Raw genomic sequence first — 25,363 nt, 5'->3', positions numbered from 1 at the left:
TATTTCCTTTTGACAATTAATAAAGAATAGATTGTTTTTTCTTAAATCAACGTAGAGATACTCTTAAGTGTACTTTTAGGTGCACTAATTACACAATTAAATCGATGGTCAGTCTCAGCAAATATAAATAGTATGATGGGGTGCAAAGTTTAGCAGAATAATGACAACAGATCGAAAAATATAAAACATCATTCAAAACGAGAGAACATAACATAACATAACGCGTTTTAAAAATCAAAAATGTAATGAAAACGTTTCTCTTTGAGACACATACAAGATAAATCCGTAAAGAGCTAGTCTTGTTCTTTGTTGTCAGGACTTCAGTCTTTAGTTAAAAACCATTGCGAATCAACCATTAAATTGCTCGCTCTGTTTTGCCCTTCACATTCAATCAGTTATATATTCATATCCTAATTACATTAATGTCATGTGTTAAGTCCCCCCACATATTTCCTACAATGCATTTTTCTTCTTCTTCTTTGTAAAGGTCTGACCTCACCCATTCATTTCATCTACATAATAACCAAGGAGAGGTCTTGACTTATAGTCCGTAGTAGTCTACACCGAGGAGATCTGGTGCTGCATCTTCAAAAGACGCTTTTTTGTTACTCCTGTAACCTTAAGGGGGCTTTTTAGCTTTTGGTTAGCTATCCGTTTCTGGAAAACATCTGAATCATTTTATAACCAAACCCAGCTGCTGCGCACGTCTATGTGTGCGTGTGTATTGGTTTGTATGAGGAAGAGGGAGCGAGTGTGAGACTATCTGTGCTCGGTTTGCTCTCCTAAAAGGAAAGAAAGAAAAAAGTTTGGACGTCTTTTCTTGACGAAACCGTTTTTTTAGGAATGAACGCCGAGACGTGCGTTTCATACTGCGACATGACATCCATGGATTCATATTATAGCCCATCTGCATCGCAAGGTAGGGATCACCAAACGAACCCGTTCAGGACATTCCAGTCGAGTGACACCAAATACAGCTCTGCTTTCCTGACCAACAAAGGTCAGGCGTACGGGGAAAAGTCTCGGAGCCCGTTCCAGCAAGAATGCCAGTCATTGGATGCCACTGCTGGGGAAGGCACCTTTAACAAATACCACCTCTTCATGCAGAGGTCGTCCTGCAAAACTCCCACAGACAGCAGCAAACTCCAACAGGAAAGCGAACACAACGGAGGGCTCATCGCTTGTTATGGTGAGTTAAAAATAAAGCATTTACCAGATTGTATTATTGTGGCGCGAGATGCAAGACAGCATGTTTTTCATAGTCATGAAGTTATCAAAATCATGCAAATGTACAAGATTAAATTTTAAAGACTTGGTGAAGTAGAACGACATTAGCCTATACTGTTTTAAACAGGATCATCTGCAAAGTCCTTAAGAAAAAGCTGCAAATGTACCAGGTTCTTTTACGTGAACGCAAACTAGCTCAATTTATGTGACTAAATATGCCGTTATTCAATTTGATCACATCAGAGTTAAGTCTATCTGTACTATTAACAAAGGAAATGCAATAGACTTTACAACTTACTACCAATAAACCGGTCAGCTATTGCAGTAACACAATTAGGAGGAAGCATAACCTCCGTGACTATTTAATTTTACTTTGGAAGACTGAATTTAATTATATTTAATGCGATAATCTGAATTACAATCCTTAATATCGGATCTGAATCGCACAATTCAATTATCACATTTTCAGAAAGCAAACGCAACTCGTTTTTAATTGTTTTACAAGTTAACAACAAATTAAATATTTTGAAATGTTATCCTAGGCAGACTCGGATCTCTTTACTATGAAATGCGCTCTAGCCTTACAAAGACTCGGTTAGGGGAATAACTCCATACACGCGCACATTCTCGTGAACACAGGAAATTAACTGGGGCTCTTTAATTTTAAGTTCATTTTTTATATTTCTATAAAAAAGATTTTTTAAAAAGTATGCAAATGTCAATGTGAAAGAGGTAATGAAGAGGTAATGTGAAAAAATGTAACCAGACTAAAAACTTATTTTCGCGTTTATATGTTTTAAAAAGAAAGCATATATAATCGCCATTATACAAATATAAATAGATGTTAATAAAACAAAAGGTATTTATTTCAACATATGCCAGTTGCTTGTGGATGAGCCTAGTGTTAGTGGATAGAAACGGCCCTAGAGGCTTGAGGGGAAAAAACAAAGCTGAAAAAACTTTGGGGAGTTTCTTTCTTCATATAATCAGTTCTTTTGAAATCCATCACCGACGCGTGATATTTAAAAATAACATCATATTAAACAACACTGCGATATGAACAAATATGAAATTAACTTATAAATGAAAATGACAGCCAAAAAACAAAGTACATATCCAAAAGAGAAAAACATTTTAAAATGAAGCCAAATAAGGTTTAACGGGATAAATGCGTCTACAGCAGATTTTTTTTTTTTAGAAATGTACATTTTTAAACTTGCACTTATTTGTTGAATAACAAAGATTTGATAAAACTTACACCGATTTTAACGAAAAGATAACGTGGCAAAACCTTGGTTTTCCATATTTTTAAAATGGACAAATATGCAAGAATGCAAATAGTGAAACTTCGTAAACACAAATTCCCATTTAGATATTATAGCAGTTTGATGACGTTTGAAATGAGTTTGACACCTGGACATAAAGAACAATGCATCAATGTATCATCTACCCAGACACACAACTTGTGCATTGCAAAGAGAACATCGTGAACAAGATTCACTCTCGAGGTCAATGTAATAATATAATCTGCTATACTAGGCCTTATATAATAATTAATCTGATGAAGCAAAAGCTGGATTGGTATAAAATGCAACACATACTGATTCATATCTTAATTTCAGTTGTCAAAATTATCTTATAAACAAGTGTGCATTATAAGAGACAAGAACAAGGGAAATTTTTAATTTTGAGTGTCGCTTTAAACTCGTTGCTTAATTAATGAATGACACGACAGTAGCTATTTTATTGAACAATGTGCAGATTTTACCAAATAAAAGCTGCTGTTCCTCAAGCTAGCCTAAAGCTTTGTGACAGAAATGACAACCACAATAACCAGTGTCAATTTACAGGAAATTATAAGATATTGTCTTCACCGAAAAAAGTAATATCAAATAAGGTTTCTTAACTGCCAAACAAATATAATTTGAAATTGTGATACAGGCTGTTTGACTATAACACGATTAAAACAGCTAAAGTTTCATTTTAATTTAACATGCTTTCAGGGTATAATATCTATAACAACATGCACATACACGCAGTTTATACATAAACACAAGTAGGCCTGGACATGAGGATGTTCATATACAAGGATGCCTCATGACATGTAAATATACGCACATGAATTGTCACGCCATTATAGACTTTAATTTAATGTTTGGTAAATAAAATTAATAAAAATTAATAAAATATATCATGGAAATAGATGATACATATTTCTCTCTAAACTTAAAATATATCAATCAATAATTGATCTGTTCACACAGGGCAACTACAATATGTTAGTAATAGTAAAAGTGACAAAAAATGCAAGTGTAAAGTTGTATAAATAGCTAATGACTTTTTATGAAGCATCATGCAATAAAAATAATTATAATGCAGTATAGGAACTTGCTTCATGCTGTTGTTTGATCACAAAAAGGATAAAGGGACTGTAAAAAAACGAGTCACGAAATTATAAGACCTAACACTTTTACTAATAACACGTCTGTTGTAAATAACTAAAGATGTTTGTCTATCCGCAGATTATGTGCGCCCACAATGCACAGAAAATCGTGGGTAACGAAATGTAAAGAAATGTGAATCATGTTTTTAAAATAAATATTACGTTCCTTTCATAAGACAACAACTAAATGGTTTGCTGCGATATCCCGTTAGTGCATTTCGTTGCGTAAAAAAATTAAACATTGAAGCATCCATCACTTTTCATTTGTTGAGACAAATATAAAGATTTCCTGGTTTATTTTAACTCAATGGTTCGGTTCTCCTTTTTTGACCCAACGCTGGGTTAAAAATAACCCAGCATTTTTTTAAGTGTATGACTGTTTATGTGCTATATTTATGCTAAGATTACATTTACAATAGACGTATATAACCGTTGAACATTGCCACAAATGTTATTTGAAACTATATGTCAGTCCCTCACATAATTAGGAGCAGCAATTTCGAAGCCCAAAGAATAACAATGTGTTCTCATGAGAGTGACCCATACAGACAAACTACATTTGGGTAATGACATTTCAAAATGCAATGTAATTTAAAGAGAGCATTATGATTATCAAACAGTAAATCATAGATATGCATTTAATTCACAAGAGCTCTATAAAGCATAATGATACCGAGTAAAAAGTACAGCATGCATAATGTCCTGCCAAAGAAGTTTGTTAGGCCAAAGCCAATGTTTGCGTCAGACCATTCTGTGCATAGACATTTTATGAAGTGTGATGCTAAAGAGAAAAGACAACATCAGCAAATAAAAAAAAAAAACAAATGCCTCTAATTAATCCAACACAGTTACCAGAATCAAATGTGACTCCTACAGTGCATAAAAATTTTGGAGGACTGGTGATTGCTTTCAGAAACTAGACAGTAGGTATATCAGTGCCATATTTCCTCTATACATGATCATTTTAATGTTGAGCAAAGTATGTGGTTTTAAAAGCAAAGCTTTTGAATAATTCCTCTGTTGTGGTAAAGTCCTCAATTACCTAAGATGAAAGTAAAAAAGATCATTATTGGGTCAGATTTCTGTGTGCCCCGAGTAACATTCCTCCAAAAGACAAAATCAAAATAGGATGATTGTCGTCAAACAAATGCTTTGAACAAATACAACATGGCGCAATTGCAGTATTTAAATTTAACTGAGGTTGTTGATAGAAAAGATCACTTTGTAAATATCATTATCAAGAGCACAAATTAAGTATGGACACAGTTTTAGACAAGCCAAAAATTAGTAAGGTTTTGCATTACGGATATGGAAAGATTATGTTACTTGATACACAACATGTATTTCTAAGGCCTGCATCTAGTGGCAACAGTAAGACATATAATTCTTTGTTAGTGGAAAGGTACGTATATCAAGCCTCAGTTCTTCTATTTTTTAATTAATTTAACAACTTCAAAGCACATCGTTCAATATATGTTTTGGTTCTTGTTCAGGGGACTTTTTGTGCAATCATGACCCAAAATTTATTAGACTTATTTGTAAATCTTTCGTTAGTATCACTATTATTGCACTTGACAATGTTTATTGATACAATTAAATATTTATTTACTTAATGGGATTAAATGCAAACTTTATTTAAAAACTGAACATTTTTGATCAGTTTGTGTGGACGTATTATATACAAACAATTTTCTATTAAAATACTCTCTAAATTCAAAGGTTTTTCAGAGCATGTGGTCATATGATGAATAACTATATAAAAGGAAGTAGCTCAGCTGCATGTCTATAATGAAAAGGGTGCAAGACCCTTTTCCTGTTGTAAAGCACAATTAAATACTGCAGGTAAGGTGAAAGGAATGATTAAATGTGTTCAGGAAGTTATCAAAATCACGTTGAGCTTTCACATTTGTTGGCTTGAGTTAATAAATACATGTCATTGTAGTTCTTTAAAGAAAAAGAAGCTGTGATTGAAGATATAGCCATATATAATAAACCATTAGAACAGTTATTCTACTATTTTAATAAAAATGTAAAGTCTACACTGTAAAAAATAAGCTGTAATTATGCAGCTGGTTGCCAGTAACTTACAGACCGAAAATATTTCATGTTCATTTAACTTTGAACAAACTGTTGCAAGTAAATAACATAAAATGTAAAATCTACAGTAAGTTACTGGCAGCTAGTTGCCAGTAATACCCATTAATACTGTAATTTCTACAGAATGTTTTTACAGTGTACTTACTTTAACATTTTAAATATTTTTATCTTAATTTAATAATTATAACATTATTAAATTCATTTTATATTTAATTACCCAACACCTAACCTCAACAGTGAATACACCTTGTTTATAACTGTTGCTATAAAGGAAGTGATGTCATTTTTAACTGAGGCTTATAAGTTTGTCAAAAAACTTATACAGACATATAGCTCTGGGTTAAATTTTCAAATTTTGATTGTTATCCAAGGTTTTGGAACACAAACAAAAATAGAAAGAGAGTTATGACTGGATATTTTATGAAGATGCAACCTGATTATGTATTGACACATAGAAGCAAGTGACATTATAGGGAAAAAGATTGTATACGAATGAATCGACTATATATTTAGTTCAAGATAAAGCTGTTAGTATTGTACAGCTTCAGTCAATTAAACTAAGAATGACTCTTAAAGTGTCGATACGATATCAGTCACAGGGGTACTCCACACCCAAGCAATGAAGGTACACTGTAAAGTGTAGTAAAGTCTGTAGTAATTACAGTATTAATGGGTATTACTGGCAACTAGCTGCCAGTAACTTACTGTAGATTTTACATTTATGTTATTTACTGGCAACATTTTGTTCAAAGTTAAATGAACATGAAACATTTTTTGACTTTATCTTCTACAGTAAGTTACTGGCAACCAGCTGCAAAATTACAGCAAATTTTTAAGAGTGTATATTTCTCTAGTTTGCTGGAAAATTGACATATGAAGAGTTTAGTTGCAAAACGAGATAAACCCATTTTTTTACATTTTTGTCAAAACATGTTTATTATTATGTTATCATGTTATTATTTTGTTTTATGGTGCTACTTAGCTGTATTTTTTAAGTTATAAAGGTTTAAATCAAAACTAACCAACTGCAGTTGCATTGAAATTAATTGGAATGCACAACCAAAAAACGAGATTTCTGAACAATTAAAAAAACGGTGGTTATCTCGTTTTGCAACGAAACTCTTCATATAGACTCAAGATCATTTTCCCACTTAGCTCAAAATTTGGTTTTACAATTTTCTTACATCACAGCCTATTTGCTTGAATGGCAGGCTGGCAGTATGTTTTAAAGGCCCGGACCTCCATTAAAACCCGCACGATAAACCTCACTATATTCCTCAACTACTACTGAATGGATCATTTCTAAAGCAAACCTACATTTGTTTTTCAACATTATCTGGTGTATATTATAAACAAAATGAAACTAGATGCATATATGCTTTAAATCCTTTCAAATTAAGAATTTTGTTTATCATTTTGTTGACATTTTTATTCAAGACAGTGATTAGTTTGCTTAGTTTTTACAGCATTCCATAATGCTTGTTAAATACAGTACCGCTCCAATGTGGTTTCTAATGCTATTCAGGAGACTTCAAACTTTACTGCTTGTCTGGTACATGCAATTTAAACTGCTAAACAAACAGAGAGAACCGTTCGAGAGCAGCAAGAGGTTTAATTTATCCGTGTGTCAGAAAATCCACAGCCAAAATCACCAAAATACTACACTTACGCAGAGCACTTCAACCCCTGTATTTTCACGAAACCACCGAATCTGATCCCTTTAGAATCAAAATTGTGGGAAAAGACAGCGACCAAAGCAAACATTTTTGCTCTACATAACATGACACCCCCCGTTTCCCGTTGTAGACTGCATGTGGATTTAAACTGCTGTTGACAAACCTATCCTCAGGTTTAAGCAATCTCAAATTTTAACAGTTTTTATCCCAATGCTCAGAGAGAGAGAGAGAGAGAGAGAGAGAGAGCTGGAGGAGTTGAGTGAGCTGTGATTTATCGCAAGAAGGAGCTTTAAGGAAACTCTGTGTTTTCTTGCCCAGCATGTGCTTCTTGCTGTAGCCTGCTGGGATAAATCGTCCTTCAGGACTAGCGGTGTGTTTGGACTTCTCTGTGGACACCTATCAGATTCTCACTACCGGGCTTTTTTCAGTCAGCACCATGCAGCTGAGACGCAACCCTCCCTCTGAAACAACCGCCGTCTTCTGAGATGTTTTGAATCGAGTCGGACGTTTCACCTCGAAGCCAAGAATGTGAGGTGACCCCCGAAGCACAAAGCAAGTATAAGGAGGAGATGCTTCGTGCGATTTGGTCAGGCTGTGCCCTAATAAGCAGATCTGCTGTCACATCTGCCTTTGACTATTTGATTTGCTCTGGTTTTGCAAATGGCTGCGCATGCTGACGTTCACTAATGAGGCTCACTCTCTGCTAATATCTTGTGGTGTCTCGCTCTCAATCGCCAATAAAAAAAAATTCACCATTACCATATGCCACCAGCAATAATCACTTTTCAAATCACAGTCTATCAATCTGTTCTTGGGCTACGTCACCGTGTTCATCTGTAAGAGCCTGAAATAATTAGATAGGGGATGGGGGTTGAGACTCTTGGCTTGGCTTCAGAGAACTGAGCTGCCTATTACAATTTGGTCCATATTTTAAGCACAGAAAACAAACCTAATTACAGATACAAATAAAACCTTAGATGAGCAAACAGTCTTCCCAAATTTCCTTTGCCCTTTGCCTTTAGTCATAATAAAGATTAAACACAGGCCTACACATGCACTTTTTATTTATGCGTTTTCATTTTTTTAACATTTTGGGAACTTTGGTATATTTCACCCTTCCAAGGGACCACAGGTAGCCTAATTTATAGTGTTTCTTTAATTTGCCCGCTGCTGACCCTAACAATCCGTTTCCATTAGCAAGCAACGAGGATGTCCTGCCGCTTTACAGCTAGTTAAATTACACTTTGATGTGTTCCCCCGTTTTCGGCTGCTACTAAATGACTGCCCCTTGTAAAGACGTGACCCTCGCTAACTCGCAAGGTCGAGAGTCGACATCCTACGAAGCTAGCAGCCGTCGGTGTCTTTCGTTGAAGGCGAGGCACCTTTGTGGAGCGAGCGGGTCTGGAACCACTGCGCGAGTCATTCATGCATACATTATGAAAATATATATGGGCGCCCTTTCACCACGATTTATAGTATGTATCAAATGGCAGCCCGTTTGAAGATATTTTACTCTGGAGCCAAGGGTAAACTTAGATGTTGTAAAGAGGTTTACAAGCCCCATTCTTGCAATTTATACAGGTGTGAATTCACTCAGGTTAAAAAGCCAATTAGTCCACTCCTGGACTTTTTTCTTGCCTTCTGACACTCTCTGAGACGACAAAGCTCTCCATGTAGTTTCGGCACTGCTGGTATGATACAGTAGTAGAAGGTGCCGATAAATATATATCATGAGCAACAAACATGATTGTTTCCTCTGCCTTATGTAAACCTTAAAAAAAAACACTGAAAACAGGCCAATCTAAATATAACACCAACTGTGACATTGTCATGTACGCCCTCAACATTAAATTAATTACAATGTTGTTACAATACTAAAAACAAAGTTGTGGCTGCTGAGTTAATGCTATATGCTAACGTTTAGGCTGAAGTTCTACTATTGACGTTAGTTACATTTTGCAGGTCCATACTGAAAAACAAAACACCTACCACTCAGAGACGTCCATTAACAATCTCTAAATTATTGATTATCCCCCAAAATCTGTATCTTCATCTATTACAGGCTCAAACATAAGGTCAGTTTGCACATACACAGACCTACTTAACTGAACTGCTCTGAGAAACAGCCAGAGCAGAGCTCAACTCAACATTATTATTCATGACCCTTTTAAATAAGGTAATAAAAGACGATTTCATTCTGGGGACAAATTTTAGGGTTGTAAATAGACATGTAAAAATTGATAATGTTTTCATTTAATAAAGTCATATACCTTCAATGTAGGTATCAGAATTTTTTTTAACATTGTATCATGCTTTGGCACCTTTAATCCATTATTATCTGTCATTCTGGTAATGTTTAGAGCCTTAAAGATTTTCAAAAAATTTTAGCTTAAAATGATAAAGTTGCAAGTGCACTTTTATTTTTATGGGATAAATATAAATATTTGTATGGGATAAAGATAAAAATACACTCTTAACTCAAATATTGTCTTTACTTAAAACATGAAGTAAACATCACTTAATATTTTGTGTTTGGACCAATGCTTAAAAAGTTTAGTTCATTTAACTTTTGAGCATACAAAATCCATTAAACTAAAACATTAAATAAACTGAACTTAAAATGATAAGTACATGTTGTGAGGAATACCCATAATCCTTTGCACCGGAATATTTTGATTATTTTCTGCTTTTTCACAGAATAAAAACTGATAAGAACTTTCAACCTATATGACATTTTATTAACAAATATTTAAGCTCTTATATTATTGATGTTGTTTTGTTGTAAATGATAATTTTGTGAAGTTCAGGTGATCAGTGTTTCCTTACATGAACCCTGTTCAGTACATTTTATTGTAAAAAATAATAAAGGAATTCTTTGTTCAAAAAAAATCTTTGAACTTAATTAACTGAGTGGAGATGTTGGACAGAGCAGTTGATATTACAAATTAAATCAAATTAAAATTATTTTAAATTGTTAAACTTAGTAACTAATGCATTTTAGAAAAGACTACTAATGGCAGCTTGATTTGTCTGCTACACCAACTAAAGGTTCTATGTTAATACAACTTAACCTGTTTAGTTTTGCCCTGTGTAAAAACTAAAATGATTTATTGCAACGGGTTTCCATGCAATTTTTTTGTAATTTCAATAAATTCGGGTTAAAAGTGTATAAACACTCTTAAACATAAAGGTGCTAAAAACCTTCTTTACAAAAATAGCACCGGACCCTTTTGGTTATCCAAAGATCACTTTAGTCAGTCCCTACGAACCTTATTTAGGAACCTTTTGTGCTACAGAAATTTGCTAACTTTGCTAAGTATGAAAAAATACAAAGAATTGTTTGAAGTTAATATTGAAGGTGAAGGCAAAAATCAGCTTAGGCGATCATGAAAGCATTTTACTCCGAAGAAACCTATTTTCCCATTTGCATTCATTGCAAGGGAGGAAATAATTTCCTTTTAAATCTGTGGAATCTGGTTTCTTTTAGCCATATATGACCTCCTGAATCTCAAGCGTGTCTAACAGTATACCACAGACAGGGTTATACACCGGGACCACGTTCAGCTATGCCCTTTAGTTACAATTTTCAACCCCTACCCCCTTCAGAGCCCAGGCCCAAAACTTTTCCATTCTGACAGAAACATTTTGCTGTGAGATTTCATGCCTAGGAGGAAGGTCATGTTACCCGTCCATATGGTGGAGCTACGGGGCATCCAGATCTCCGTTCACCTTGAACTGCAGAGAATCTGATGTAAACCCTTGGTGGACTAGGAGACTGTCACAATAGCCCAAGTCTGCCAAAAGCCATCAGTGACACGGGCTATAAACAATAGCCTTTGATAGCCCGTCCCTGATTTCAAACAGCCTGTCAGCTTTCCGTGTGGGGGCAAGAGGCGTGAGGCATCTGAAGGCACAAGCTGAAAATATTTATGTTTGAGTAAATACGCTGCACCCACTTGCTTAACATGATGTGTCAGTCGTGGGCAAGAGGCAATGTGGGAGCCATTATACCCCCAGGCCTGGCTCCATGTCTGTCATGCTTCAGGCCAGGAGAAAGCCAACAGCGAGACGAACGAAAGGTTGGGAGAAATATACAACCTGCTATGCGGTCGGGACTAAGTGCACTTCTCCAATGTGTACCTATACATTATATGGTCGCTCTAGATCTGCCAAAAAAAGTCACTTATGAGAGAAAATGCCGGTTTCATTTTACAGTGTGGATGTTTCTACTCACTTTTTAAATTATTGACAGATTTACAAAGTTACAAGCATTAGTTGTTCTCTTAAACATGGTTATAGACTGTACTAGCATGGATTCTTTATAACGCACATAATTGAACATGGCTGTAGCTATATGGAGCCTTTACACATTTGCTTCTCGGCTCAAAGTCGAGAAGGATTTAATAAAGCTACTCGCATTAGAAATCGAACATGCCTCCGCACTAAAATAACTCCTGATCTAAATAGTGCTGACCTAAAGTAAGACATGCTACTCGGGGTCGCCACCGGATCACATTAGAAAAAAACGTCCCCAAGGAACTCTAATCCAGCTTTACACCCTATTCCTCCCAGAGTCCGAGTGAGTAAATCACTGCAAAAACGCAGAAGATCTGCCAATACGTCCATTCGTTTTGTAAGCGTTACGATTTCAGTGAGACTTTGGTTCTTTGTAGCGTAGCTGTTCCAATGAGCACACACAGGTAATGAGCCCTTAAGAAATGACTCAATGTACCAAAACTCTCCAATTCATTTATCCGAGTAAATTTATGACCTGGGGTTTCACAGCTGAGCTCTTGTGTTTTTCCAGTGGCTTGACGCCGAAATTTACCACTCCAGAGTCTTGTCGCTGGGCTAGTGCGGCCTCATTACAAGCCAAGCTTCATTTTGCACCCTCGCCACAGGCCGTGTGTTTGGGGCCACGCTCATCAAACAAGGCTGCAGTTTTCGGATCGTGCCCGGGTGCAAACCTGTAATTTTCTATCAGTCTGCAATTACAGCCACGGTGTCTGTTTCACATGAGCAAATGATTTGTGAGCCGAGACTGGCAGCAGTCACTGCCTTACAGACTCTCTGATTTCACACACACGACAAAACCCAATAAAGCAGATTTAATATATTTTGATTAAAATGCTGGTCCAGGAGAGGTCACAAATTGCTATTGTTAATATTATACATAATTTCTTCATACTTAAACAGCCACTGTGAAAGCATTCGAGTGTTAAAGTTATTTTTGTGGTTAAAATATAAATAAATGGAACAAATTGACGTTATAAATTTTTTTATTTATTGTCTAACACGTTACGGTTGCTTTACATAAATAGTAACACACATTAAATAATATTCAGCAAAAATAATTTGGAGTATTATTATCGAGATGTGGGGGTCGAAATGGTTAAAGCACACACTGTAAAAAAATACTTTGCTGCCTTAAAATTTTTTGTTGAATCAAGTCAGATTTACAAGTCATTTCAACTTTTTATTATTTATCTTGACTAGAGATGAGTTGACTACAGGTGAGTTGTTATAACTTATAAAATTAAGTTGACTTTTTACAACTTATATTTTATAAGTTGTGACAACTCATCTCTGTTGACATGACTTGTAAATCTGAGTTGATTTAACAAAAAATTTTAAGGCAGCAGAGTATTTTTTACAGTGCAGATCTGGTCAACTGAAGGTTTCAGCATAAGGACTGAATCATAAGTTTACAGTAAGATGGATACAAATGTAACAAATGACTCTTATTAATAATGACAATTTACATCAGGCACTATATCATCTAATGTTTAATTGTGCTATTAGCATTATTTATTTATTTTTATATTTTATTGTTTATTAATTCATACATTTATTAAATGTAGTTACCAACACTGTTTAGTAGAATCTTTAAAAATGTTACTAACTGATTAATTTATATGCATTTATTAGTTATAAACAGTGTTTAAAAGTAATAAACACTTTTTGTCGAAAGTAATAGCTCTCTAGAGAGACATAAGGGCACAAACGGGATTAAGAGCACAATGTCAATAAGGGATACTTGCAATTTCATGGGTCACTTTTTGATTTAAAACTGGAACTGTTGCATTTTACTAGCTGTAGGTATAAGACTACCACTGTAACAGCTGTCTCGGTTCTGTTAATTCTGCCATCCTAACGCCTAAGCGTGGTTACAGATAACCAATTGAATTGTTAGGCCAAGCCTTAATAATAACTTGAATGATCTGACATGATTTTTCACTAGGGCTGTCAAAAGATTGATAAAAGTTGACAAAACTTAAAATAAAAGTTTGTTTTTGCATAATATATGTGTGTGCACTGTGTGTAATTATTTTATATATATAAATACACACACATGCATGTATGTATTTAAGAAACATTTAAATGTATATATTTTTATTTTTATATGTTTTATTATATATAAATAAATAAAAATATATATAAAAATATTTTTTTCTTAAATGTATACATGTATTTGTGTATTTATATATACAAAATAATTACACACAATATACACACAAATATATTATGAAAATTTTTTTTATTTTGTATGCGATTAATCGCGATTAATCTTTTGACAGCCCTATTTTTTATAATACTGTGCAAAAGTCTTAGGCCACCATGCCAGAATTAGATTTGTTGTTTTTGCAATGTTATAGTGATCATATATAATTATTTCTTAGTCTCTTTAATAGAATGCATCCAGAAAATACAGGAAATGGTTATATAGTATTAAAAACTGTATAAAAATGTAAACTGATGTGTCAAGTATTTAGGGTAAACTCCCCTTCCACTTGAGCAATAACAGGAAACTGCAAGATCTCTTAAACCTAAATACAATTAAAATAATTTCACAGAAATTAGTATTTTACTTCATTCTGCTCAAAAACGCTCAAGATGTGTTTAGTGCCAAGAGAGGTCACACTAAACACCGACAATGCCTAAAGAGGACATTTAGTTATCCTCCATATTTTCTGTTTGTATCTTAATAAAATAGATTGAAAAATAAATATTGGTGGACATTAAAACTTCTTAAACAACAAGTCTGGTGGTGGTGGCCTAAGACTTATACACAGTACTGTATATTATTTTAATCAGTGTTGAGGAGCCCATTATGTGTATGTGCATCTTTGTATCTCTATTCTCACTGACATTATAGGAAGTCCTGGATAGATTTGACCGTATCATCTGACTTCATTAATATTCATCTGATGCATGTTTATCCCTCTCTCCCTCTTTTTCTGTGCACAGGTAAAGATAGCACCGGGCTGACAGATTCAGAGTTGCCGCCAAACACTGATCCTGCAGGGATGGATGGCAGCTACCTCAGCGTAAAGGAGTCAGGAGTGAAGAGCCCGCAGGAGCAGCCGAATTCAGAGCTGGCTTCTCCATTAGACAAGGGCGAAGGAGAAAGCAACAAGGGCAAAAAGCGACGTAACCGTACCACCTTCACAAGTTATCAGCTGGAGGAGCTGGAGAAGGTCTTTCAGAAAACACATTACCCCGATGTATACGCCCGAGAGCAGCTCGCACTGAGGACTGACCTGACGGAGGCTCGAGTGCAGGTGTGAGCCCTTTAAATTCCACACGGCCATTATGGCATTCATTTAAATCCTGTTTGTGATTCATGTCAAACTGAAGACGAACACATATTTTTCGAAGTTGGTAAACAAACAAAATAGACAGCTCATTAGTGAAATATTTACTTTGTGCAAAGCGAATTCAATTTAAGTAGAGAAGTTTTGTTTAGTTGTTGTAGGGTTTTATCTAAAACTTCCACCTGATCCTCTGAACCCAACTACATTACATTGAGCTTGGGTCTGGAAAACCAGAACCTTTGTTTGACCCCCCCCACCCTTACATTTACATATAATCCCTCAAACACTACTGCTGCATTCCTGTACTGACAGACAGACTGGAAGATCTCTTTACCCAATCCCAAATGTGCGCTTTACTTAAAAGCCTTGGATTTAAATTGTTTGTCTTTCATTAAAGTCCCCTCAGGAAAAAAAATGTGTCCCTTGCTACCTCGAGGGTGGGTGAGAGAACCTGGCCTGAAGCTCCTTAATGTCGAGAGATTTGCTTATAGCTTATATATTCCTCTGCACACGTCTGTGTAACTCTGCTATAGAAACTAAAGTGAACTCTACACAGAACAACAAGCCAGAGACAAAGTTTTCATTTTTGAGATATTCATCAGTATTTGCATCAAACTTACAGCAGAGAAATCTAGATCGACAGATAGATGAATGTGCGCTGACATGTTGAGTGGCAGCGTTTATGTTCTGGCAACCTGAGATTGAGTGCAGATTTAATTATTTTTTAACATGATCATTTCCAATGTGATCTTAAGGGATTTCATATTTTACGATGTGGCTAATTCGTATGAATTTGTACGCTATGAGTCAAACAGACATACATGTGATTATTAGAAAAGCAATAATGAAGCCCCATACACCCAATGTCACATGAATGAAAACAGATCAAACTCTAAACTCAGCTGGAGTCAAAAGACAAACTAAATAAAAAATATTTAGGAAAGAAAATGTGAGACACTTTCATCGGACGCACGTGCATTGTTGTAGTTACGTGTCCGGTAACTTGTTTGCTTAATCTCTGTTTGTTTGATGGTCTGGCTAGTGGCTTTACTCATTGGAACAAATAAGTTGTCAAAAAAAAATGGTTCCTAAAAATAGGGCCACACCAAAAGTGTGAGAGACCACAAACATGATGAAAAAAATCTACGATTTCCAGTTTTATTCCTACAGTGTGTGGATTGTCGCTAAGTGGTCATTAGAGGACACCACACCTTCAAATTCTCTTTACAAACAACGCTTGACGGAGTCGAGGAAATCTTACGATGTCTCTTATGGTCAAACATAACTTCACAGTAAACAAAAAAGACGGACAACGGGAATAAAACAAATGTCATTAAGACTGTGGACTATTGTCGCTATGGACTATTCATGCATCTCTGATGTCCATCTCACTTTGGACTGTGTCATGACTGTTGTTTTTATGGTTTCGTCTTCCATCAGCTAGCTTTATGATTGGGTATCGTTTTGTTTCATTTGACAATCTACAGCGTGCATGTGCGTTTGTCCTCCCATACAACAGAATTTCTGATCGTAAATATTCAACATTCTAAATATTTCCGATTGGAGTGTCTCCGACGTGCTTCCGAGCAGATGCAGACGCTCTTAAAGGGACACTCCACTTTTTTTGAAAATATGCTCATTTTCCAGCACCTCTAGAGTTAAACATTTGATTTTTACCGTTTTGGAATCCATTCAGCAGATCTCCGGGTCTTGCGGTACCACCATTAGCATAGCTAAGCATAATCCATTGAATTGGATTAGACCATTTAGCATAGCGCTCAAAAATAATCAAAGAGTTTTAATATTTTTCCTATTTAAAACTTGACTCTTTTGTAGTTACATCGTGTACTAAAACTGACAAAAATAAATAAAGAAGTTGTGATTTTCTAGGCTGGCTAGGAACTATACTTTCATTCTGCCGTAATAATGAAGGACTTTGCTGCCGTAACATGGCTGCAGGAGACACAATGATATTATGCAGTGCCCGAAAATAGTCCCCTGCTATTGGAAGTTACCAAGGGGATTTTTCCAGCTGCTGCGTAATATCATTGCACCTCCTGCAGGCATGTTACGGCAGCAAAGTCCTTAATTATTACACCAGAATGAGAGTATAGTTCCTAGCCATATCTGCCTAGAAAATCGCAACTTTAAATTTTCAGTTGGTCTGAGTGCACGATGTAGCTGCGGAACAGTCAAGTTTTAAAAAGGAAAATATCGAAATGCTTTGGTTATTTTTAGCGCGATGCTGAATGGTCTAATCGGATTCAGTGGATTGTGCTAAGCTATAAGAATGGTACCGCCAGACCTGGAGATCAGCTGAATGGATAACAGAGCGGTGGGAATTAAATGTTTGACTCTAGGGGAGCTGGAAAATAAGCATGAAAAGTGGAGTGGAGTTTTTTTTTAAAAAGTGGAGTGTCCCTTTAACACATCGCACAGCACAGGAAAATCTGATAAGATAATCGGTTCAACCACAAAGATGATTGGGACTTTACCTGGGATTCTCGTAAGGGGGAAAATATCGGCCCAAATTCTGCTCGATTATCTTTTGGTAATCAAAAGACGAGGCAAGAGAGCGACCATGGACCATCGCTGTGCGAATATAATATTAATTAATTAACTGGGAAGATTGAATTTTATAATGTCTGTTGCATAATCCATTTTTATCTTGTTAAAATAATCATATAATTGCTAAACAAAATTAAATCTGTATCTTACTTGTAGCCTCTCTTATAATGTTGGTTTGTTTAATGTTAATCTATAATAAAAATGATTTTATAACGGAGCAATAAATTAGCTAATATAGCTTTAAGCATGTGTTTTCAGACTGTGCCAATTTTACAACATGATCAAAACCGTGATCTATTTTTAAATAATTGAGCAAATGACAAATATCAGAAGCATATTTGTTTGTTAAAATTAGTATCAGCAAAAAATATCTTATTGGTACACCTTTAAATATAATAATGTTAATAAAAAATTATTTAAAAGTTCAAGAACAACAGTGAGAACCAAACAAAAAAGTGCCTATTTTGAAGCAAAAGTGCGCTTGAGTGACAGCAGAGGCAGCCCATCAATCCTCAAAGCTACTCTTGACTTCAAAGCTGCTCTTTCCCCTTTTCTACAGAGTTTACTTCACTGTTTCTGTTCTCTCTCCCCTGGTGTTGGAACATAAATAAAGCTCCGTAATAAGCCTCTAAGCTGCTTTGGCTGTCAACGTCTTTACCAATTACTGTGTTACTAGCACGCATGGAAAACATACAAAGATTTTTTTTTAAAGCTATACGTTGCAAACAGATGCTGGTCAGAATTAATCTACTGGTTAATGCGAAGGGCTTTCATCGTCTGCTTAGCAGCACCAAATGAAAAGAAAAAATTATAATAAAAAAGAAACAAAGAAAATCTCTGTCAGTTTGGTTCAAATGTCTATCTAATATAACACACGCGCCTCTGCAGAGAATACGATCTTTCCACCACTTCTGTCCATCTCTCTACATGGTTGGTGGGGCTGATATGGAAAGCCATGGGCTTAGGCATCAGGAAATTAAACAAAGAATGAAAACAAGCATCATCTTCATCTCCCTTTACAACTTCCATGCTTAGATTTATGAAGAAAAATCTATCAAATAAAGAGGGACTATTGTGATCTAATGCACCAATAATACACACATACATTAAGCAAATAATTTTAACATTTATAGTTGCCCATCAACTAGAATCAACTGAAAACATGACGGCCACGCAACCTCCCAGGGTAGACGAGAGTAAAAAATCGGTGCAATTCAGGAAACAAATGTTCTTTTTTCTCCAGGCAGTTAAGCTCTACAAACATATGATGTGGAGCCGAGGGACGCCGGTGTCCACCACCACATTAAATACAAGCAGCGCTACGGTGCTATCAGGTTACACTGAGAGATAGGCTGACAGCTCGCTGGCAACGGATGCAAAAACCACAAACTGATTGACCAAAAACCCATCCCCAGAACCAAGTGCAAGCCCGTGACAAATCGAGATTGCAAGACAAAAGAAAGTCTCCATTCGAAAATCGTTTCCACTACACAATCAATAAACAGATACTTCTAAACAAAGTTGAGATGGGATTAAAAGGATGGATTTTTGGCAGCTGCCGAGACTGCGTGCCATGAGAAATCGCTTTACGTATAATTTGTTCTCTATTTCTCAGGTCTCCATCTAACAAACGAAAAGCATATTTTTATAGCAAAGCGACCCCCCCTCTCAAAAAAAGAGCAAAGACTGAAATCCAGTACTGGCTACAGGTTAAAATGTTGGTGGGATAAAATAACCGTGATTCACCCTTTCCATTTCTAAAAGATGAGCGGCAATCTCCTAATCCATCAAAGCAGGCGTGTGGTGATGGTGGAGGAGGAGTGACACGGTTCTCCGAGGCCTCTGGCCCTGGTGGGTTCCTGCTCTCCCCTCCCACCCCCTGCTGCTGCTGATGGCTCCGATAAAACCCAAACTCGGAGGAGGCCTTCACAGTCTGTCAGCTCCCACAACATCAAACACTGAACTTTATTCATGAAAAAGATGCTGAAAATAATACAGCCTACATGAGCCCTCGACTTAACGCTAAAGTGATGGGACGGAGTCTCAAGGCAACAGAATATCCACAACTTGATATCTGATCCCAAATAAGTTACATTAAGTAATCACAGTCCATATGGGGTAATAATAGGGAGCTTAGCTCACTTTATCAAAGAAACATTTTCTGCTTATGATGTAACTCCACAAATGGTCTGCTATCATGAGGTCACTTTATCATTCCGAATGTCAAATCCTTAGGATTAACGGTTGCTGTCTTCCTGCAGGTGTGGTTTCAAAACCGAAGAGCCAAGTGGCGGAAGCGAGAGCGCTTCGGACAGATGCAGCAGGTCCGGACACATTTCTCCACGGCCTATGAACTCCCCCTTCTTACTCGGCCTGAGAACTACGCCCAGGTACGGTGCTTAGAAATGTTCGTTTCAAATATCAATAACGTGGAATGTTAAATACTGGCGGCAAGAATTTGAAAGTTAAACCAAACAGATAGGCAAATCTGTGTACCACTGACAACTTTGGGACCTGAGGAAGCCACCTCCTGTGGCTGAGGGATACACACCCTCAGAGGAGAGCCGGAGAACCTCCTGGATTTATTATGAATATGTGGCCGGGTCGGAGGGCAGGGGTGGCTATTTGGGGAGCGGGCCTGCAGCTGTGGAATGCAGCTTTGCTCACATCTGGGGCATCTCCCAGAGAGGGCTTTCATCTCCCTGAACAGCCCTCCCTCAGACCCCCCTCCCCCCAGGCCTAGGTTCTATCAATTCACTCCATTCGTTCGGCAGAGGAGGCTTCTCTGGAGAGGCTGGCTGGGTGTTGAAGGAGCGTACAGAGACAGGCATACCTCCTCCACACTAGGCAAAGCTTCTCCCACTCAGTGCGGGACCAGATGAATGCCTCACAGCACTTGATAAATCTTAGTGTTGAGTACCAGTGAGGATTCTGCAACTCTGCCAATGCAATAACTCAAAGCAAAAGGAGATAGGCTTGATAAATGCTTTCTCGACTAAACGCAATATTATCGTTATTGATGCAGCTATAAGGGTGCGTCTCATTTCTCTGTCTTACCCCTTCACCTCGGTTTTGCGCGTTCATGTGAGGCGAAGTGGTGTCTCAATTCTCAGTTTGATCAAGGGCTACGGCCAAGGCGTAGGGATACATAGCCATTGAAACGAAGTGTGATAAGGACCACACTTGAAAGAGAGGGGTAAACGTTATCTCAGGAGAGCCGGCATCAAGACGGCTGTCAAGGAGTCGCACAAATGAAAGTAACGTTATTTTCTGCAGTTTAATTGAGATTATATTATGACACTCATGTTTTATGATACTTTTAATAAAATGTTCAAGCGGTTTTAATTGTAATGTTTTTGTTTTGAATCGCTAGTTAAGGCGCTTGCTAGCAGCTAAGTTATGCGCTATTTGTTGAGCTCCGCTCAGGCAATTGATACCACAACCTGAGGCAACGGCATCTTCTTTGTTTGTCAACGCTTGTCTGTTTACGTAGCAGCCAGTTAGCGGCAAGGGAAGGTCGACGCAAACAGTAATCAAGTGGTGTCTCATTTTTTAGATGAACGATCTGTCTTACCCCTTTCCCCTTTACTCGGTTTCGAGGGGCAAGGGGAAGGCGAAGACAAAGGGAAAGAGTTAAGACAGAGAAATGAGATTGGCCCTAACACAACCTTCTTCTATTGCAGATTCAGAACCCCTCTTGGATAGGCACCAGCAGTGCGGCGTCTCCTGTTCCGGGCTGCGTCGTACCTTGCGACTCTGTCACTTCGTGCATGCCTCCTCACCCGCATGCTTCTAGCGGAGTGTCTGACTTCTTGGGAGTGCCTACTTCAGGAGGTCACATGGGACAGACGCACATGGGCAGCTTGTTTGGGAGTCCAGGCATGGGCACTGGCATTAACGGGTACGATCTGAACATGGACCCGGACCGAAAGTCGTCCAGCATCGCGACGTTGCGAATGAAAGCTAAAGAACATAGCGCAGCCATCTCTTGGGCTACATGACTCCCCCAACATGAGGATATCATCTCTGAGGTCCCTCAACAAATTGATAGAGAACAAGAGCAAATGTGAACATCGGTTTGCCATCCTGGCATGATACGTGACCTGGGGACAAGGAGGATTGTCAAAGAAAAGAATAATAATAAAGAAACCATGTGAAATTTATTTTGATTTGAAGGCCAGAGAGACAGGGAAAACATGAGATGCTCATAAAATGGAGAACCTTCTGGCTTAAAAAACAAGAAATAGAAGAAAATTGAAACTTGACATTTGGATGCATACAAAAAATAATGAGGAAAAAAGAAACAAACAGACAAAGACACACAATAAATAAACCCTGCACTTATCCGCTAAACACTTGTAAACACAAGTCAATTTATCCAAACTCATCTGGCTTTGTTTTTAATAATTAAAACCTGTAAAATGTTTGATCTGTCACGGATTCCTTTTCCAAAAATGCCATCTCTGCCTAAACAGTTTCAAAGGACTTTAAACAACATGCAGTTTTTCTGTTGGAGACATTATCTCTGGATTATCTCAATTATCTACGGACATGGCAATAAAATTGAATCACTATATATAGTTTGCCCATGTAGAGGTATTGATTAGTTATCTGAGGTTACTACTACGTGCACTTGTTTCACACGATTGCTACAATGTCTGAAACGTGGCACAGCAGGACCACAGTCATTCTGGTTGCGAGGCAGCAACCTGCAGCAGCAAAAGAGTACATGCCAAATCTGGCATATTTCCACTAGCGCCAGGAAAAAGACAGATACCATTTGATATTATTAGGACACTTGAACAGAGTATAATTTCATAGTAAGGTCTTTTACCGTCAAACTGAACATGGTCCATCATACACTAATCCCAAGTACAGTACTTCAGTAAAACTCATATTCCCTTTCTTTCAATGGCGTATGGAAAACATGAAGTGTCCTTGTCTAAGTAAAATCCAAACACAGCTCTCAAAGCACACTTAAGTTTTCTTAAGACCAACCCCGATCTGACAGCGGCATGTCCTGAGATACAAATCTTGGAACCAGTTCCCAAGCTGCCAAAGTGAATGTCAATCTTTACCAAAGACTGGAAATTTACAGAGAAGAGGATGCAGTATTTTTGATGCAACCTTTTAACTAACTAAATATATGATTTGTCCTGGTTATATGATATGTTATTGAGGAGGTCCAAATTTTGAGCTATGTTTCATTATATTTTTGGCAGAAGTCCTCAAATGAATCCATCAGCTTGTCAGTTTAAGCATTAACCTCTCAGCTTCTGATTGGTTGGGAGTAATGTAGGGCTTTGTCATATAATCACTCTCACTGCCATGCGCTGAGGTGACAGAAATATAAAGCGAGCATCATAACAAAATACTTTCCAGGGTTTTGCTTTTCCGGATTCAGATTTAGATCAGGTAAAACAAAGCTGTTTGAAATCCGGAGATGAATCCGATACGCTTGGTCCTTTAGAGAAACCATTATAATTTCAAAATGAGAACCACATTGCCTTCATTCTGGTCAGCACCTTATCCGAATCTCTGGAGGTTTATACATACACTCAACTTTTTATTTGTAATCCCAAAGCTGGTTTGGGAGTCACAACATGGCATCCAAACTCCAATGGGAGTTACTTTATATTGAGATCTGCTATAGATGACAGAAACCAAACGTGTTTTAAAGAAACACAAAATTTGCCATTTGCCGTAAAAAAAAACGTTTAAGATCGGTCCCGGAGATCAGCTGCAAGCAGATGACTTCTGCTGCTTTGGTCTCATACTCCATTACTTTTTTTGGCAGAGGTCTTGATTTGCATCTCTCGGCTGAGCATCTCCTCACCCGCCCTGCACCAAGGGACCTTCTGTAAAAGGCAGCGATAACACATCGGTCAACTCATCTCGATTACTTGCTTTTCAGCAGGAGTTAAACAGGCACGTGCTACTAAACCAGTTCAACCCCGATTTTGACCAAAGCTTCAGAGCATTGAGAGTTTTGACATTCTTTCAAGAGGTTACCGAAGGGACGAAGCGACTATAGTGTTCCGGTGTTCGGGGAAAGGACAATCCACAGCTGTGCGCAAAGTAAATGCAAAACAAACATGCCTCGCACATGCTTCCCTTCAGCTGTCATGGCTCCTCTTACAAAGCCCCATTCTGAACTGGGCCTGGCCTGCTAGATCGGCCAAAGCGTCGACCCTCAGCGTCTCCGAGCCCATGCACACCCGTGCTCTCGGGCAATCTTTTTAATTAACACCGAGACATCTGTGGAGAAGGATACTGTGACAGGACAGAGCAGCCTGTGCTCGGCGCAAGCTTATCTTTATCGGGAGTCAGGAAGGGCTCAGGTCAACACGTTCAAGTATTCAGTTAATAAATGAGACACTCAGAGATCACATTTGTTGATAATACGCTTGTATTTAATTCAGATGAACAAACCAGCAAAATCAACTACGATAAAAAGTAAAAAAAAAAAAGATTCTACTACAATATTAAAACGAAACATTCATTTTCAGACAGTACCTTGCAGATGCCTATGAATTATAGAGATGTTAAGTCACTCTCTGTTCCATCTCTAAAAACTTATACTACTGAAGTAGGCATACGCGAGTACTAGAATAATATAATTCTTTGTTTTGTGTGGTCGCATGTACAGTTTTTATTTTATTTTATTTTTCGTGCGCAATTTCTTTCTTTGAAGCAGTGTTTTCTTTTGTAAAATATTCTTTTTTAGAAATATATTATTTTATGTGTGACTGAGGGTTGTTGCATTTGTTGTATGGTGGGTTAAAATAAATGGGTTTCTGGTACACAAATGTACCCAAAAACGGTTGTAATGGCTTAAAACTAAATGTATGGCTTTTGAATAATTATTTACTTTCAAGCTTGTTTATGTTTTATATATATATTGTGTGATTTACAACAGTAAGTTATTGCACTTACAAACTTGTTTTGATGATATCGGATTTGAGTGAAATGTGTGTATCAAACTATCAAGAGGGCTGGTATTTTTTCACATCCAAGATGAAAGCTCCAAAAGTTGTATATTATGTGTGAACTTGGGCTAAACTTGGGCCTGTGTCATGAAAAACAGCATAACCACCAGTGTCTACAATTCAAACTAGCATTCAGATTATGCTCTACAGTGTTTTGCTCCAGGATATTTCCTGTTATATGATGACATGCTGCTGGCACAGTCGGCATATGTTGTCAGGTCACGATATACAGTACCATCATTGAGACGTACCAAATACACCAAGCTCTCATTGGCTAGAGACCGTTAACTAGACTCTCCTAAATTAAATGAGAAGGCCGATCTTTAAAAGCATTATCATTACAGGTGTTGGGTTTTCTAATATGGATGTTTCCTTTCATTTGATACTTTCTGTGTGTGTTCATTTTTGTTTGTCTAAAATCCAGAAGAATAAAAAATAACTAATGATACTTAACATCCTTGTGTATTATTTATAAAGTTACACTTTCTTGCATAAAAAGCTAAAATTAATTGAAAGACTTGAAGCAATAAGACATTTTAAAGTGACACTTTGTAGTTTTTTCAACTAGGGCTGTCACAATGATTAAATAATCGTCTCATCGCGATTGTTTGACCTCATTGCGATGATTTCAGATCACCGCAATGATTGCATATCTCTCTAAAAACACAAGGGGGAGCTGCAGCGCCTGTATAAATGAGATCGTATCTAATGGTGCTCCTTGACTGACAATGTAATGCGATACATTGCAAAGCCATTTAATACAGTGGA

The 25,363-nt window shown here is 37.2% G+C and overlaps 1 protein-coding gene across 1 annotated transcript; it reads left to right on the top strand.

Moving 5' to 3' along the window:
* The first annotated feature begins 544 nt into the window (after window positions 1-544).
* alx4a (ALX homeobox 4a) lies at window positions 545-25,043 on the top strand. The gene is made up of 4 exons (XM_055201282.2): window positions 545-1,189; window positions 14,692-15,005; window positions 19,868-19,996; window positions 21,290-25,043. Exons 1-4 carry the CDS (start codon window positions 844-846, stop codon window positions 21,605-21,607), a joined length of 1,107 nt encoding a protein of 368 aa, XP_055057257.1. The 5' UTR covers window positions 545-843; the 3' UTR covers window positions 21,608-25,043.
* Window positions 25,044-25,363: the final 320 nt, after the last annotated feature.

Source organism: Misgurnus anguillicaudatus, chromosome 21 (assembly GCF_027580225.2).
Source record: "Misgurnus anguillicaudatus chromosome 21, ASM2758022v2, whole genome shotgun sequence".
NCBI lineage: Eukaryota > Metazoa > Chordata > Actinopteri > Cypriniformes > Cobitidae > Misgurnus > Misgurnus anguillicaudatus.
Note: the sequence above shows the minus strand (reverse complement) of the source record. Positions and strands in the feature narration are given on the sequence as shown.

What these genes read in the sequence shown, in the direction of transcription:
- alx4a (XM_055201282.2), top strand. Translation starts at nt 844, where the DNA reads ATGAACGCCGAGACGTGCGTTTCATACTGCGACATGACATCCATGGAT. An exon ending in AGGGCTCATCGCTTGTTATG is followed by an intron (nt 1,190 to 14,691) that starts GTGAGTTAAAAA and finishes TTCTGTGCACAG; the next exon opens with GTAAAGATAGCACCGGGCTG. An exon ending in GGCCTGAGAACTACGCCCAG is followed by an intron (nt 19,997 to 21,289) that starts GTACGGTGCTTA and finishes CTTCTATTGCAG; the next exon opens with ATTCAGAACCCCTCTTGGAT.